The 17,554-nt window shown below is 37.0% G+C and overlaps 1 protein-coding gene across 3 annotated transcripts in view; it reads right to left on the reverse strand.

Moving 5' to 3' along the window:
• Window positions 1–17,554, reverse strand: part of SLC38A9 (solute carrier family 38 member 9) — a 55,893-nt gene that overhangs the window by 19,466 nt on the left and 18,873 nt on the right. For all 3 annotated transcript variants that reach the window (XM_087715504.1, XM_087715505.1, XM_087715503.1), the window contains 5 exons: window positions 17,216–17,386; window positions 13,309–13,368; window positions 8,565–8,759; window positions 7,172–7,279; window positions 2,086–2,192 (listed from right to left, as the gene is read on the reverse strand). In XM_087715504.1, the coding sequence (XP_087571630.1) occupies window positions 2,086–2,192; window positions 7,172–7,279; window positions 8,565–8,759; window positions 13,309–13,368; window positions 17,216–17,386 (641 nt within the window). The remainder of the gene's footprint in view (window positions 1–2,085; window positions 2,193–7,171; window positions 7,280–8,564; window positions 8,760–13,308; window positions 13,369–17,215; window positions 17,387–17,554) is intronic.

The raw sequence follows: 17,554 nt of genomic DNA on the forward strand, positions 1-17,554 counted from the left end.
GGCTACAGTGTAAAAAAGTTAGATTTAGATTCCATATTTATCCAGAAAGTCATACATTTTTTTCTCTTTCTCAACTTATAAGAATAGAAAATGGAGAACCTTCTAAAATAAGCATCTCTTTAAAATAAATGGGTTAAATATGCTACTTTTGTGCACTGAAAGAGTTTAGCTTCAGTTTTATGCTACAAGAAACATCAAGTTCAGCGCTTATGTTAAATAACATTAAGAAAATATAGCCAATTCTCAATATGGACCCCATGAACAATTAAACTAAGTTTGAAAACCTGGGAGAATAAAATTGTTGTGACCATTTTACAAAAGGTTAGGACTACTGGGTGGGGTGGGGTGGGGTGTTCCCAGTCATCATTTACACCAACAGCTTATTTTGTTTTGGTTTGTTTTGCTCCAAAAACAGAAGATTAAGGAAGCAAGTCTCCAGAGTGGCTCAATTTAGAATTCACCTTCTTTCAGATGGTTCGAATGTTGCTTAACTTTGTGACTGACTCAATCAGAGCTTCATGTGCCTCTTCTGTTATATGAAGTGAGATGGATTCAATGAACTTTGATGCTTTTTATTTATTTGAGAAACAAAGGTGACAAATCTGATTTTGCTTGTGATTGCATGACCCCTGGACACTGCAACCGTCATAAATATGAACCAGTTGGAAAGCATCCAAATTTTGATTATGATGTGACTATGGGGATGCTGCAATGGTTGTAAGTGTGAAAAGCAGTCATAAGTCGCTTTTTTCAGGGCTGTTGTAACTTCAAACAGCGGTTGTAAGCTGAGGACTACCTGTACTTATTACTTTGTTTCTTTTTAAGTCACTTCCATCATACAGCTTTAATTTATGATGCCAGACCAAGATAAGCAAGAATATAATTGGAAGTTATAACCAGAAATCATCAAATTGCAATTGCTTTTTTTTTAGATAGAAAATAATAAATTCAGCCTACTTTCAATTAAAAGTAATATGAAAGTCAGCTGTATTTACAGTAATTTCAGCCTCCTGCTTTGAAAACAAAACATGCATTTTACCCTTTCACTCCTCTTTAAAGAGAATTGTAAATATCCTTTTGATTTCTTGGCAGAATTAAAAATTATTTTCAGGAATAATTGCCTTGTCTGAAGTGCCAAGTTTCAGATTATTAGGTTCAAGGGTTTTATCCTGCTATTCGGCAATACCCCAAACCAAACCAAATATTTGTGTTCTGATGAATTAAAAAACACAACCAGATAAATGGTCAAAGTGAAATGGCAAAAAAGCACTATAGCTTTTTTTTTTAACATCCCTTAAAAATTTAATACAATTTTGTTTAATGACATATCATGTTACCCTGTATTTTCTTCTTTCTTGAGTCACTAGAGACTTTATTATAAATATACAAAAATCAGTGTCTGGTCCCCATGCTAATGAATCAGACTTTATGCGTCATTCATGACAATTCAAGTTTGAGATCCAGCTGTAAAACATTTCTCCAAATATTTGGAAGGTCATCCAGATGCTGAATGGCAAACTTGAGATAAGTATCGATGTTCTGCTTTGCTGCTAAATGTGGAATCCCATTTTTGCTCAGTGCTTTTCCGAAGGTCAGTCCTGAAGACTGGCTGAAGTGACAAAGCCTAAATGATTCTATGCACACTTAATGGAATCATTCTGACCAAACATCCACTCTAGGGAAGATTCATTGTTATCCCCCGCCTTTGCTAGTTCAAATTTATATGTATGTATACGGACTGGGAGAGCCTCAAAATTTTAGAAATGGTTCTCTAAACTTTCTCAAACTGAAAGCCATCAATGATTTCCTTACTAGGAAGTCCTTAAGATTCTTCAGAATCTTATTTTGAGCAGTTCATGGCATGATGTCCTAGGGCTGGCCTGAATAATATTTGATTGCTTAATGAAGCATTCAGAGAAAGCTAGCTGTAGACTAAGATGAACAAACATTGGATTAGAGTGCTGAAATTTACATGACCCCCAATACAGGCCATACCTGAGCACATACCTAAGAACCATTACAAAGAGCAGTTTGAGGAAAAGTCACTTTTTGCATGTAAACATATTTTCTCCTATAGTCACTTACATTTTTTTCTTGGTTCCTGTTATTCTTAAGTAGCGTAATTACACAATTATGGATAAAGAAAGCCAGGGTCAGCACTCCTGTAAGCTGAGGAAAAAAGATCCTGAACTCTGGAGAAAGAGGAACATAAATCAGAATTTTCAGAGTGGTGACTGTTAATGTTAAAATGAATATAGTCTAGTCTATTGATTCCTAAGCGAAGCTCCCAGTCATATTTGTAGTGGCAGCTGTTATATATTCAGGTAGGATATATTTAAGTTTCGCAAAACATACAGAAGAAGCAGCAAGCAATCAGATGTAAAAGGAGAACCAACAATTATAGAAATAGCTGTATGAAATTAGAATTGAGACAGCTCTTAATACATTGCTTGCCTCCAGGACATTGTACTCATAATTGACATTGGATAAATCTTTTTCTTGCACGCACGTACATACAACTAAAACAAAACAAATGCCTAATTCCATGCATTTTACTCCTTTTTCCAAAGTACTATCCAAATGATGTCATAATACTACCCACCCATTTATATTGCCTTGTATTTTTTACAATAAAGTTACATCATTTAATCACATTTTTTAAATTTGAAAACCAGAGAAGGCTAAATAATAATACCGAACACATTTATGGGGGAACAAATTTTCCACAAGAAAGAAGCATTTCTCCCCGCCCCAAAATCACAGTCTGCATATTAGGAAAGTAAGAACGTTATTGGCAGGCTGATGGGATAGGGGCGTGATGGCAAACCTATGGCATGCGTGCTAGAGGTGGCAACCAGAGCCCTCTCTGTGGGCACGTGCGCTGTTGCCAGCTGGTCTTCTGGTTTCCGACGTGCACATGCCAGCTAGTCTTAGTGTGTGCCAGTCCTCCGGTGCGTGAGAAGATCAGCTGACCGGCACGCATGCACATGCCGGAAACCTCGAAGACCAGTTGGCCAGCACGCACATGTGCACTGGCCAGTTGGTCTTTGGGTTTATGGCACTCCGGCGCCAATATAGGGTACAGGATTAGACGATGATGCAGAATTGAGCTATTCCAAGGACTTTTGGTGCTAATCTTGTCCTAACTAATACAAGTAAAATAAAAACTAAAAGGAAGCATTCGTGAATGTGATAATAATAGCTTTACAGCATTTTCTACACTATGATATGCAGATGCATTGAAAGTGGGCCTCACTCCTTTCAAGTATGTATAGGACTTCATATTTTAAAAAGGTAAATAAAAAAACGCATGCATTTCCTTAGAATTTGAATATTATCTTTTTTTAAAAAAAGGTTTCTTTAAATTAAATGTGTATATTTATACCTAATACATAATTGTATTCCAGCTTCTTTTGTACTACTAGTGGGTAACATTCTAATTTAACAATCAACATATTGTTATATATGTTATATAGAATGTATTTCTTTTTGTTGTCATCTGTTTTAGATACCATGAATTACTATTCAGTAAGAAAAATCATATCTCTGAAGCCAAGCTCTTCTCTGATTAACCAGCTAAGCTCAAGAAAAAGTTTTGCTTTCCATTCTCTACCACTACAATGGTTTTCTGCCTATATTTTAAAACAAAAGGAAATTTAAGCAGGACAGTGCTTTCCTACTAGGTTACTTCTACATCTATATAATAGAAATCAGTTCCATTTACAGGAGAGACTAAGCCATGGTTAGCAGAAAGATAATTTACTGATGAAACCTCATTTGGCTGGCCTTCACACACTGTTTAAGCCATAGTTGAAAGCAACCCACTATATTATGATTTAGAGTGCAACATTTTTCCAGTTAAGATATGGTGCCAGATTGAGGCCAGTAGAAATATCAGTACCGAAGAAAATGGGATGGAATTATTTTGATGTCTGCTCTAGAATATCTATTTAATCGTTTTGTTTTACTGTCATCAATACTGATCATATTGCATGTACAAAATGCACTGTTTCCATTTCACAAAAATAAGTAGAAACGTGATGCTTCCCTGCCGACTTAATTCATACATGGCTTTTGAACGCTGAGTTTGTTGCCCACCCATGATTTAACAAAATACAAGGCTGAAATTCTAATGTTTGTAAGACTTTTCTGATTAAAGTTAAAGCTGGATTTACCAAGTCTGCTAACTTAACATCTGTACAAATTCACAAACAACCCAACAGAATTGCGTAATTCTCCCCCCCCCCCCCCGCGCTCTTTTTCCTGCCTTGTTTGGATAATCATTGAAACATTCACAGATGAAGTGTGCCAGTAAACAATAACATCTGAGCAACGATTTCTGACAAGAGCCATCTGGAAGACTATTATGGGAAAGCTTCATTGCATGTTAGACAAAACCATCGAACAGCCAAGTAGATGCAGTAATGATAGACAAGGGTGAAGCATTGGTCCATATACATGTCCTGCATGTCTTCTATCACACACCAATGAGATTGCCACATGGCAAAAATATGAGCTAGCCTGCCAGGAGATTCTAACCTGGGCAAATGATTTGAGTATGATTACTAACATATTTACTCCCCACTCTTCTTATTTGGGTTTTTACCAAGGAGATCTAAGGAGAGTTATATTTCACTCAAGCACTCAAAGTAAGCTCTCAAGCACAAATATTATTTTTCCCCTACTCTGCTGTCAACTTAGAGTTAAAATCACTCTGTTTCATCATGTGTATAGGAACTTGTGTTTACCATAACATCAGCCATTGACTAAGCAAATCCTTTTAAGAACTATTATTTACTCTATTATAAAGCCTGGAAAAAAGGAGGAGGAAATTATCCAAACCACAGATCCCAAATCTTGGTATGGATTCTAACAAACCCCTCATCCAAAGTTTCCCATGATAGAGAACAACAGTGTATTAACCATTTACTCAAACTAATTTAGAACTACGATAAACTCTGCTGTTTATGAAGAGGTTTGAAATGTTCCTGCTTTATGAAAAGAAATACATTTTGGTTCACCACATGAGAGGGACCCACACTGTCCTTGGCCATATATTGTGAACTCTACATAATGTGGAGTCAGTCTACTTGAAAGGAAGTAGTAGGTTGAGAAAGATTGCCTCATATCCAAAGCGAATAAGTTACAAACAAGTTCCAGTTCATTTTCCATGGACTGTAAGAGGAATTGAAGACCACTAGGATTGCTGGCAGGTAATATTCAAGGGCAAGGAGTGGCTTGACAGCAGGCAGCAGACTGTGTCACTGGTGCCCTGAGGCCTCACGTGCTAAGCAGTGATGTCCTCTGGGAATACCCACCCATTCCTGCTGCTCCTGGGCTGTGCAAACAACGACAACAGGGAGGTAAGGCTTTGGCAGAGAGGATGGTCCAGTTATTCTGCCATGAGGATGCCTCTGTTAGGCATAGAATGAACAAAACAACAATAAAGAAGACCTTTCTGTAGACCAGGGGTCTCCAACCTTGGCAACTTTAAGACCTCTGGACTTCAACTCCCAGAATTCTGGAAGTTGAAATCTACAAGTCTTAAAGTTGCCATGATTGGAGACCCCTGTGCTAGACAAAGGAAAACTCTTTCAGGAAAGGAAAGAGAAGGGGGTACAAACTAGAAAAGAAGGAAGGAAGGAAGGAAGGAAGGAAGGAAGGAAGGAAGGAAGGAAGGAAGGAAGGAAGGGAGGGAGGGAGGGAAAATCTTTCTGTTCAACAAAGCAGAGAAGGAAAGCAAAGCAGAATTTTGGGAGATCTTAGTGGAATGGGTTTCCGCCCTTATATCATTCTTGATATAATCTTGAAAAAAAATTACATATCAACCAGAAAAACCCAAGTGTTAAGGGTTCTAATTAATGAAAAATACTGACAGCTAAGTGGCCATAGTGGAATGGTTGTTTCATAAGTACTTGTTCTGATTTATCTGCTCTGCCAGATTGCTACCACAATCCAATTTCTTAAGGGGCCTCTTCCAACACTTTTCTTTAGATAGAACATTTCTATAAAGTCTCTCACATCAAAAAACCTACATGTGGGAGGCAATGTTCACAGAACATCAAAAAATTCTTGTTACAGGCTATTTTCCATCCATTTTTTTCTGAAGAAAAGAATGGCATTGAAAACTATCCTTAAGCATTTGGTTTTTGTTGTAACAGCTGATAGCTACCCATCCATATGGTATTTTGGAAACTGGAAGATTGACTATAAAGTATGAACAAACTGAGCAGATAACTCTAGGATAAAAAAATGTATGTAATTCCCTTAGCTCAGGGGTTGGCAACCTTAAATACTCAAAGAGCCACAAAGGCCCTAACCAGAAGCCTCCATTCAATTCTGGAGCCAACCAGAAGTCCGGTTCCCCTACCATAGAGTCTCTTCCTAGCGCAGCGTCCTTTTTCCTCTACCTGTCCTAACTGAAAGCTTGTCAATTGGAAAGCCGACTGGAAAACCTGCCCTTGCCACAGAGTCTCCTCCTGGTGTGCCATGCTTCCCCCTCCCCCAAATGGAAGCTCTTCTCAAAATTCTGGCGCTGACCTGCGATAGTGAGCCGCAGCAGAGGGATGAAAGAGCCACATGCGGCTCCAGAGCCGTGGGTTGTTAACCCCTGTCTTAGCTGTATGTTACTGTCTAGGAATAATTAAATTTAGCGCCTGCATAATGACTCCCCAGACAGCTTCCCCAAGAAAATAATCATCTACTCAAAGAGCAGCAGAGGAAAACAATATTTTTCAGAGCTTATTTTGACATCACATTATATTCCCAGAAAAAGTAGAAGAAATCACTCCTGATGCCTCTTTACAAGTTTTTTTTATAGAAGACCAACAAAACCACTGCCTTGGCTTCAGATCTGAAGCAGAAATACCACTGTGGTGACTATCCAATTTAAGGATTAGGTTTATGTGGGTACCCAGTCATCACATCTTATTTCGTGAACACTGGCTTAGCATGTGTGACCCAGTTTTGTCTATAAGGATGATTTCCAGCCTTCATGATAGGTAGAGAAGCGATAGGCCTGATGTGTTCTAGACAATTGGGGTTTGGATGGATTATAGCAAGGTAGATAAAAGTAATTCTATAGCCGAAAGCCTATCCTGCCCTGCAGGCTCCATTCAGTTGATTAAATTATTTAAAGGGAACAGTCCATAAATATTTTTTTAAAGTTTACCTGGCACAAAATATATATTTGTTGCAGTCCAATCAAATTCTAAATGGAATCCTAGAAGAGCAGCTTTCACAGTAACAAGAATAACTAAGTAAATGACAGAGACAGTACCTGCAGCGGGAAAAAGAAAATAAACAATCGTATCTAGATATATTGAAACTAATTAATAAAGGAAAAATGTTCTTTAATATCTACAAGTCTTAGAACATTACAATTCAGCCTCTCTCTTTTATATTCTTCTTGTAAATCATTTTAACCATAATTGAATGAAATGAAGTTACTTGACATCATATTCAACAATACCAAACTGGAACATGTTAGTGGGAGGACAAAATAATTTTAACCAAATTGTGAGCTTAAAATCATTATTACCATTGTTCTCATAATAATTATCTGAAAGAAAAATTAATCAGGGTTTTGGAGACTAGAAATTCTAGACACAGTAAAAAAACACAGATGTGCTTTTAAATGTGGATATTTTCATTGAAAAATAAAGAACTTGCAGTGCAAAAACTTCCTGTATCGTACCTCTGCAAGATAAAGCGAGCATATTTTACACATCCATTTTCATAAACATGATCTGACACTCAAGTAACAGATTGCATTGCTTCCTTGCTTTACGATATTTCAGAACAATATTGCTATACAACATATAATTTCACCTTATCTATTACTTTCATATTACTTTACCTATTACTTTCTTATAGGTGTGTGAATATATTGCAGAGAGAAAAAAACAGGATTTAAAAAACTGGAAACAAAATGAGCAAAAATATAAACTCTTATGGATTTCTAAGAGTTCAGTATCTTGTTTAATCTTTTACTAATTTAAGGAATATCTCCAATTGAATAAAAAGAAGAAATAACAAGAATGCAAAAAGTTTGAAACTTTTTTGTTATGGCTAAGATAGACAATTTGTTCTTTCTTCCTTGGCTGAAATACACAATGTGATAGATTCACAACTGGATTACTGCTGTCTCTTTTTAAAGTTTAAAAAAACACAATTAGAGATGTCAACTAGCAAAAGTTAACCATTTTGAGGGCTCATTAAACATGATTAATACTGGATGAAATTGCTTTCCAGTTACTGGAGAAAGAAGAGTGGAGCAAATGTTATCTTCTCCCACAGTGAGGGCACTGTCATTATAAGGAAGCATTTTGCAGTGGAAAGAGAGGTTGAAAAACTAAAACAACATACAAAATCTTCCCCAACATTTGCTGCTTCAAGTTAATTCAAGATCTGTTATTGCCCTGGCAAGTTTTAAATTTCCTGAGATGCTGAAAAATTGGAGCAAAGATCTTTTGTGTAGTGAGACCCACAACTAACAAGAAATTTATTGAGTCAAGATATCTAAAAGAATCTATTTTGCATAATTTTTAGTGACTACTACATACCTAATATGTTAAATTTGGCAAAGAAAGATGGAGATTTAAAATTCAACAGTAGAAGAATGATGGTCAAATAAAATGGAACGGTTTTGGATTTGTCCCACCACTTTTCAAATTCCTCAAATCCAACAGCACCGATAGAAGTAAATTCAAAAGTTTCGTTTCCTGGTACTTTATGGTTACTGTCACTTGGACATATTACTGTAAAATTAAAAAAGAAAGAAAATGATTGTTTAGCTTAAAGAAATCACTTGCAAATAGGTTATGATGGTGATGGTGATAGTGAGAAATTATGTTCTGGAAATCAAACATTGAACATTAGTTCAATGTTTCTCAATCTTGGTTCCCTGAAAATTCTGGGACTTGAAGTTCACCCATCTTAAAATTGCCAAGGTTGAGAAACATGGCATTAATTAACTTCTTCAAAAAAGCATAAGCAGTGCCCTGCTGGTCCAAATAGTCCAGTAGTCTGTTCTTACCATGGCCCATCAAGAAAGTCCACTAGATTCCCTTTAGAGCAGTCCCACTGCCACTAATAGCCATTCATCCTATGGCAAAGAATCTTTCATGTCTAAAGCAAAACAATAGCCCGAGAATTAACTAATATGTGAACTTGAATCCATAGAAAAGAGTCAGTTTCATGTAGTAGTTAAGGCACCAGCTAGAAACCAGGAGACAGTGTTCTAGTTCTGCCTTAAACACAAAGGCAGCTGGGTGACCTTGGGCCAGTCATTGGCTTTCCTTGCCCTAGTAAGAAAGCAATGGCAAACTATTTCCAAAATCAAGACAAGAAAACCACAGGGATTAGTCAAGGTATTTGCCAGGAGTCAACACTGGTGTAAGGGCACAAAACCCCAAAACACAGAAGCTCTGCTTATGCCAGGCTTACTTTTCTTTAAGCATGACTTCCATATTGTTTATGTGCACACATAATTCTTACAGGTAAGAAATGCATATTGGCAGGGAAAGATGGGCTGTGCAATCTATAGAGTACTGCATTTCTGTAACATTTCATTTGCTGCAGCTCTGTGAATTCATAACCTCTTCCCCTCTTCACCATTTGTTGCACTGAACAAGAGAAAAAGGATCAAGACAACTACCAAAGGGTCACAGCTAAAGAACCGTTGCCCCCGCCTCGAATGGTATGATTTTTGTGTGTTTTTAAATCATGTATTGTTTTGTGTTGTTGTTAATTTGTCTGTATCCCCCCTTCCCTGGTTTGAGTTGTGAGCCGCCCTGAGTCCCCCTTCGGGGGAAAAGGGCAGCATATAAATGAAATAAACATTCAAACATTCATACATTCAGTTCTCCAGTGTATATATACCAAAGACAAATTCTTTGTGTTTCAATCACACTTGACCAATAAAGAATTCTATTCTATTCTATTCTTATTCTATTGTGTTTTGTTCTATGCTATTCTGTTCTATTCTATGTATTGATAAGTCAAGTTGTCTCTAGATATGTGTGTTATCCATTAAAATGGTTGTTGGTCTTATTTCATTCAAAACATTTAAGCAACTTGGGCAATGCTGTAATTTTCAACCCAATCACCACTACTTTTGTTGCTCAAATCACTTTGAACACTTACTAGTTTGAACTCCTTGCCCAGAAAAGCTTGTTGGCAACTTTTTGTTTCCTGAGTTCCAGAATTACTGGAATTGTTTATGAGAAGGTGATCCTTTTTTCCTTTTGTCATAAGTCTTAAATAGGGAATTGGTAGTTTCTCAGAATTAGCCCCAAGCAAAGTATGTGTCTAGCCTGAGCTACGATGTACCACTGAACATATCCTTTGGGTGCATACCAATTGCAAAACACATGCACAACATCAGGAAGACAGCTGAAATGGCATTAGAATGAGGGCAATTACCACAATCCACAAGTACACTCAACAGGAAAGAAACAGCTAACACTCTGCCATCTATCATAGATCATATACATAATTCCTTATATATTTCTTTTGTTTTATAAGACTCCTAGTGTCACTGAACATGTTTTCTCTTCCCCTTACTCCCAAATTTGTTTCCTTCTAGAGCATTATCTCAGTTCTAACTCACTGTAACAAGTCCAAATTCTGCAAAGATGCCATGTAAGCTACAAAATAATCTTTTAGATCATTATTGTACCATAACCCAGGGTACAGACTACCAAACTACAGGCTTCTAAGCAGTACATAAGCAGTGTGGAATTTTTCCATGTAAAGTTTACATGTTAGGTTAGGTATAGCTCTGCATTTTAGTTAAAGGATAGTTCTCCTAAATGTCAGCAAATTCCAATATCGGTTTACTTATTTTTGATTTTTCATAGCCTCCACAACTTGAAAGCCTAAGTAGGTTACAAGAAGTTTAAACTATAAATGCAATGGCAGATTCATAATAGTGTACTGCATTCACATCCAGCATTGTTTCCCTTTAATAACAGATTTCTGGTTTGCAGATAATACTTTTCACACAAAAGGGAAGATAACACAATTAAGCAACAGATTCAGATAAATGGAACTCTAGAAGGGAAGGTTATTTCTGATATTTTAAAGATATGAATACATATAAAGAAGAGTAAAGGTAAAGGTTTCCCTGGTACATATGTGCTAGTTGTTCTCAACTCTAGGGGACGGTGCTCATCTCCGTTTCAAAGCCAAAGAGCCAGCACTGTCCGAAGATGTCTCTGTGGTCATGTGGCCGGCATGACTAAATGTCGAAGGTGTATGGAACGCTGTTACCTTCCCACCAAAGGTGGTCCCTATTTTTCTACTTGCATTTTTACATGCTTTCAAATTGCTAGGTTGGCAGAAGCTGGGACAAGTAACAGGACCTCACTCCATTACACGGTGCTAGGGATTCAAACTGCCGACCTTCTGATCGACAAGCTCAGCATCTTAGCCACTGAATCATTATTCCTTTTACTTATTAAATTTGCCACCATTCATTTTATACAACTTTCTCACAGTTGTGCAGTATTTTCCAAATGGGACTTTTGACTTTTATTTATGAAGTATATGACCATAATAAATATCTGATTTGATTTGATTTGACTCTCACAACTCCCCAATATACAAAAGATACCATCTTGAAAATTACTAGGTTAGATCTAGGTGGAAGACCAAAATCACTTGGGCTGTAATAACCTTTCATTGGCAGAAGGCTGTCTTTTTGAGAATCTAGTATGAGACGTCATTATCCATGATTTATACAGAAAATATGAACTAATTAGGACATTGATGGAAATTTCCAAATGCAATTTTTTTCATCCCATGACGGCCTTTTGCCTACTTGGCTACAAGTCCCTGAAGCACAAACGTTTTTACAGAATAAATAGATGTAAAAGAATCATTAGCATTATTTTCCCAGTCTGTTTGTTCTGTGCTATCTATATAACTGTAGTGCTTGAGGGAAAATTAATAGCATTTCTGAAATTTACATGAAGTTACAGTGAAGGCTGAATTCTTCCCATTGGTTTGATACAACTTGTAACTAGCAGAGTTAAGAAGGGAGTAATGTAACAACAAATAATAAAATTACATCAGGGTGGCTTTTAAAATAAGCTTTTGAAACTAAGATGTTTCTGATGTGAAACTATGATCCCTCTGTTCTGCAAATGTCTGAACATCATCTTTTCTTCAAGATATATTCTTTTGGTTGCTTTTAATTAGTTGCAACTGTATTAAATATTACTTAGCTTTTTGCATTGATAAACATTTTGTATATTTAGTCAATTTTTAATTTCATGGAAGCATATTGTTTGAGGTCACATGTGGTACTAGAGTAGGTCACATGTGATACAGAAGGAGGTAATGTCCTTGAAAACATGGACATTACCTCCTCCTGTCCTAGGACTTTTAAAGAAGGTAAAAAGTGAGATTGTGCTACTACTAGGATGGGCAAGACCAACATTTCTAGACCCTCTTTTTTGTTCTCATTCATCTTGTAGTCTGGAAGGATTCTGTGCTAGGTGGCAAATTTCATGCCTTAAGATTTGCAGAAACCTATGGCACCATTGTCACAGGGACATGATGGCTCAGTGGCTAAGACGCTGAGCTTGTTGATCAGAAAGGTCGGTAGTTTGGCAGTTCGAATCCCTAGTGCCATGTAACGGAATAAGCTCCTGTTACTTGTCCCAGCTTCTGCCAACCTAGCAGTTCAAAAGCATGCAAAAATGCAAGTAGAAAAATATGGACCACCTTTAGTGGGAAGCTGCGTTCCGTGCGCCTTCGGAGTTTTGTCATGCCGGCCACATGACCACGGAGATGTCTTTGGACAGCGCTGGCTCTTCGCCTTTGAAATGGAGATTGGAATGACTAGCACATATGTGCGAAGGGAACTTTTACCTTTCCTTATGGCACCATTGTAATTCTCAAGCAAATGAAAGATTCATTATTTAAGGAACAGCTGTATTTAAAACTCTCCACCTGGAAAGGTAGAAGTTGTACACATGCACTATTATCAGCATCTACTACCATGCTTGAGAATATGAGTCAATGAAACACTGTGTGGTCTTCACTTATTATGTATCTGAAAGTAAGAGAATATCATTTTATTGATTTATTTATTGTTCAGGGATTATTTACTAAGCTTATTCCTCTTGACAGAATCTATGAAAAATGCAAATATGCAAGGCTTACAAATGATTTCCCATCCCAAAAGCCCCATAATGTTGAAAAGGGGTATATTTATTGAAAATTTTGTTCTTAAGGTAAACCAGTTCCAATGTACTGGAACTCTGCAACAGTAATAAACATTTTTTCCCGTTTGCTTACCTCTACTGCTTCCATTTGTACCAGGAACAATGTCTGTTACATTAATATCATGAATATAATCTAAAAAAGAAAAAAGAAAACTGACTTAAGGGCACAGAACAGTATTCCAAAAGAAGTATGTTTTAGAACATTCATAATATGTACTAAAAACATCTATGTCGATGGTAGGAGTCGAAAATTGATGGCACATAAATAATCCGTTCAACTGATGAGTGATCGCTAACCTTTTCCGTATTGAGTGTCAAAAGTGGGGGGAGCACAGGTTGGCCTTGTACGGGCGTGCCCGTATCCATAATGCTATGCGCGTGACCCCATATGCATGCCAGTGTGCCCCCCGCGCACGTACACATGACCCCCCACCCGCTTTTGCCACGTGATGGACTGATTTTTCGCCCTCCCCGGGCTCTCGAGGCATTCTAGGAGCCTGGGGAGGGCAAAAACAGCCCCTCACCTCCCCTGAGGCTCTCCGGAGGCTTCAGGTGGCTTCCCTGAAGCCTCTGAATGGCGAAAAATGGTCCTATGGGCAAACTGGAAGCCGTTTTTCAAGTCTAGAGGCTTCAGGGAAGCCTCCTGAAGGCTCTGGAGGGCGAAAAACAGCCCTATTCCTGAACTTCTGGTTTCCCTGTAGGGCCGTTTATTCTTGGAGGCCAAGAAAGAAGTCTGGAATCAGTTGGAGCTGACAGGGCAACACCTCGCATGCCCTAACAAATGGCTCCGCGTGCCACCTATAGCACACGTGCCACCTGTAGCACAGGCTCGCCATCATGGACCTATGATATATCTTAACTTCCACTAAAAAGAGGACTTTTAAAATATGGTTAAGTTGATATTTTCTCATGAAACCTTAAAGGCATTGGAATAATAATGATGTGGAAAGGGAGTTATCCTTGACTTACAACCATTTATTTAGTGATCATTTGAAGTTACAATGACACTGAAAAAAATGACTTATGACAATCTTTTACACTTATAACTGTTACAGTATCCCCATGGTCATGTAATCAAAATTCAGACTGGCACCTGGCATGTATTTATGATTGTTGCAGTACTGTATCCCAAGGTCATGTGATCACCTTTTGTGACTTTTTGATAAGCAAAGTCAATGGGGAAGCCATTTTGGCCAAAATTAGGGAAAACTCAAAATATTTTACAGGTAACATTTAATGCCTAAAGAGCAAGCAAAACTCTGATATAAACTTTATGAGTTTGGAAAAAAGAACGTATAAGAAAGAGGTTCATTGTATTATACGTATGGTCTGGTAAAGTTATTCCACATTATATCAGACTCTGAAAAAATGGTCGATAATTGACCTATTTTTTAAAAATAATAGAAATCACACATTGAAACATTGAAAGTTGATATACTCTTATTGTTTGCAATCAGACAGGTAGTTTCTGGAGAACAGGAAAGAATCTGAGTATTTCCATATGGTAGAAAATATACTGGAAAACTGGTTAAATGGAAAAGTTAACCAATGGAGCAAAATATGATTTTTACTTCACTGGTTTCAACATATATCAACAATAAAGGCATAATGATTGTCTAGTAGACATTTCCAGACTTCTAGATAATATAATTAAAGGTTGTAAGTATTTTGTTTCTGCATATACTCTATGGCATTATTAATGCATATAAATAAAATGGGGAGTAAACCCATCTACAAGAAGAAGAAAAAATTAGCCTGGTCTAGTTTATCTTTTCCCACTGCAGTGCATATATTGCCATCTAGTGGCTAAATCGTTTAAACAAGTAAATATGTCTTATTAATTCAATGCTTCCCAAACATTTTCCTTTATTACCCCAAAACTGCTTATTAGAAAGTCTTATCATATTTTGAGAGTCAGTCCCAAGTCCCTTCATTCAGCACCATCACAACTTTGAGTGGTCACCGAATGAAAAGTCATAACTCAGGGAATACCTGCATTATAGAAACAATATCATTGAACCAGTGGTGAAATTCAATTTTTTCCCTGCCGGTTCTGTGGGCTTGGTGGTGTATGGTGGGCGTGGCCTGGTGGGTGGGGTGTCATGTGATTGGGTGGGCATGGCCAACTTTTCTTTTACTTTTTAAAGAATTTTTTAAAGTTAAAAATGCTAAAAAAGTTTTTAAAAGTTCCAACAATCAGCTGTGTGACAATCAACCGTGCCTCGCGATAGTCCGAACTGTTTTTTAGCATTTTTAAACTACCGGTTTGGGCAATTTTTTTTTACTATTGGTTCGGGCGAACTGTCCCGAACCGATAGCATTTCACCCTGGCATTGAATAACTTTTGTGCCATGTTAACAAATTTCCATTGGCAATTTCACCAATTTTGTCTAATATAGGAATACTTTGGGAAATATTCAAATATATTTTGATACATGTGGCAATATGAAGTCAATTTAAATGCTCCTATTGTGATGGGTAATGTCTTTGTGTCGTTACCCCCCAAAATCCCCACTTTTATCCAATTTTGGGTAATTATCCTGGCTTGGGAAACACTGAACTAATAAAATAAAATTATCTACTTGACATTATTTATTTCTTATTGTTAATAGGCTTATTGTAACCAACTACCACTCCCTTCCAAGTAAATGTGTGTAAGGTCAGAAAACAATAGTAGGATACATGATAGGATAGAAAAGTAAGTTATTTATCTACTCAAACCATGAGTAAATATCTACACCAGCTGTAAAATGAAGAAAGTGCTTGTTTGCAAAATATTTAACTCAGTACTAGGATGTCAAGATGCAAGAGGCTTTTCCTGGAATGGCTGTTAATTCAGGCCACCACCTGCACACACAAAAATACTGTTACTTCTGTTAATTTAGGAGTTTTCTAAAAAATTACTTGGTGTCAACTCTCTGGTTTATAAAAAAAATTCCTAAAGAAATGTTTACATACATTGGGCCTTTAGTTACAGTTAGTGCTCAACTTACAACAATTTGTTTAGTGACCACTTGAACTTACAACAGCAATAAAAAGTGACTTATGACCATTTTTCACACTTACAACCATTGATACCTCCCATGTGATTTACTGCACATTCAGATGCTGGACAACTGGTTCATATTTGTGATAGTTGCTGTGTCCCCGGGATCATGTGATTATCTCTTGCAACCTTCTGACAAGCAAAATCAATGGGGAAGCCAGATTTACTTAACAACCATGTTACTAATAAGTGCAGTGATTCTTTTAACAAATGTGGCAAGAAAAGTTGTAAAATGGGGCAAAACTCACCTAACAAATTTTTCACTTAACAACATAAATTCTGCTGAGCTCAATTGGGGTCGTAAGTCGAGACTACCTGTATGCACTTAGGACAATTTGCAAAAAAGAATCGTACATCTAGTTTTAGATTCAACAACCAACCCCATTTTTCAATTTTAAACAACAAAGTTTAGAAGCATGTCAAATGAAGGACAGCAGTTTCCTTAGAATCTATCAGATCTACTGTTCTCTCAACTTGGCACTGTGACGGTAGGAAAGAATTCTTGCTCTGAAGTTTGCATCATATTTTTTGGCACATTGGAGCTAATGGGAAGAAAATGGTGAAAGAACAGTGTCTATAAAAGAATGAGTTGCTTCAGAATCTCTTCTATCATGATTTTTGACCCTTCATCATCTTTCTCCCTGCACTCTGAAACTCTACCTATAATTTTAAAACCTATCTTGATGACTCCATTTTTATGCCCAAGGAAAGTTAACTGACAAATATATATTCTTATATTAGAATAGATTTTTATCTTTTCTAAAATCCCTAGGCATATGTGCATTTATTTATTAAATTACATGTTTTATTTAACATTTGGAGAAGCTGAAGTTTTTTTAAACTAATGCAATCCGAAGGGGCCCCTTGTATCTATTTATTAACTATAAATACTCTGTCCCACATGAAAGCAATTAACAGAAAAATGTATACTTACTATAAATACACTTTCCAGTATTGAAAAGGAAATTGGTCATTAGCACCCAGTAAACCACCATGGCTCCAATAAGGGACACCAGTGAAAATAAAAGGCTAGACCATTGACCAAAAGATCCAAAGTAATATTTGCAAACATCTGGGAATTCCCAAGTTGAGGTATCTACTGAAGCTGAAAAGAAGAAAAACAAGATATTGATTTAATTCGGTGCTACCGTATTTTTCAGAGTATAAGACGCACCAGAGTATAAGACGCACCAAGATTTTGAACAGGCAAATTTTTAAAAAAAGTTTTTGCACTCTGCAAACTTCCCAAAAAATAGCCCCGAAAAATGCAAAA

This window comes from Thamnophis sirtalis, unplaced genomic scaffold, assembly GCF_051295495.1.
Source record: "Thamnophis sirtalis isolate CommonGarterSnake01/CBP01778 unplaced genomic scaffold, rThaSir2_p1.2 scaffold_5, whole genome shotgun sequence".
Classification (NCBI taxonomy): domain Eukaryota; kingdom Metazoa; phylum Chordata; class Lepidosauria; order Squamata; family Natricidae; genus Thamnophis; species Thamnophis sirtalis.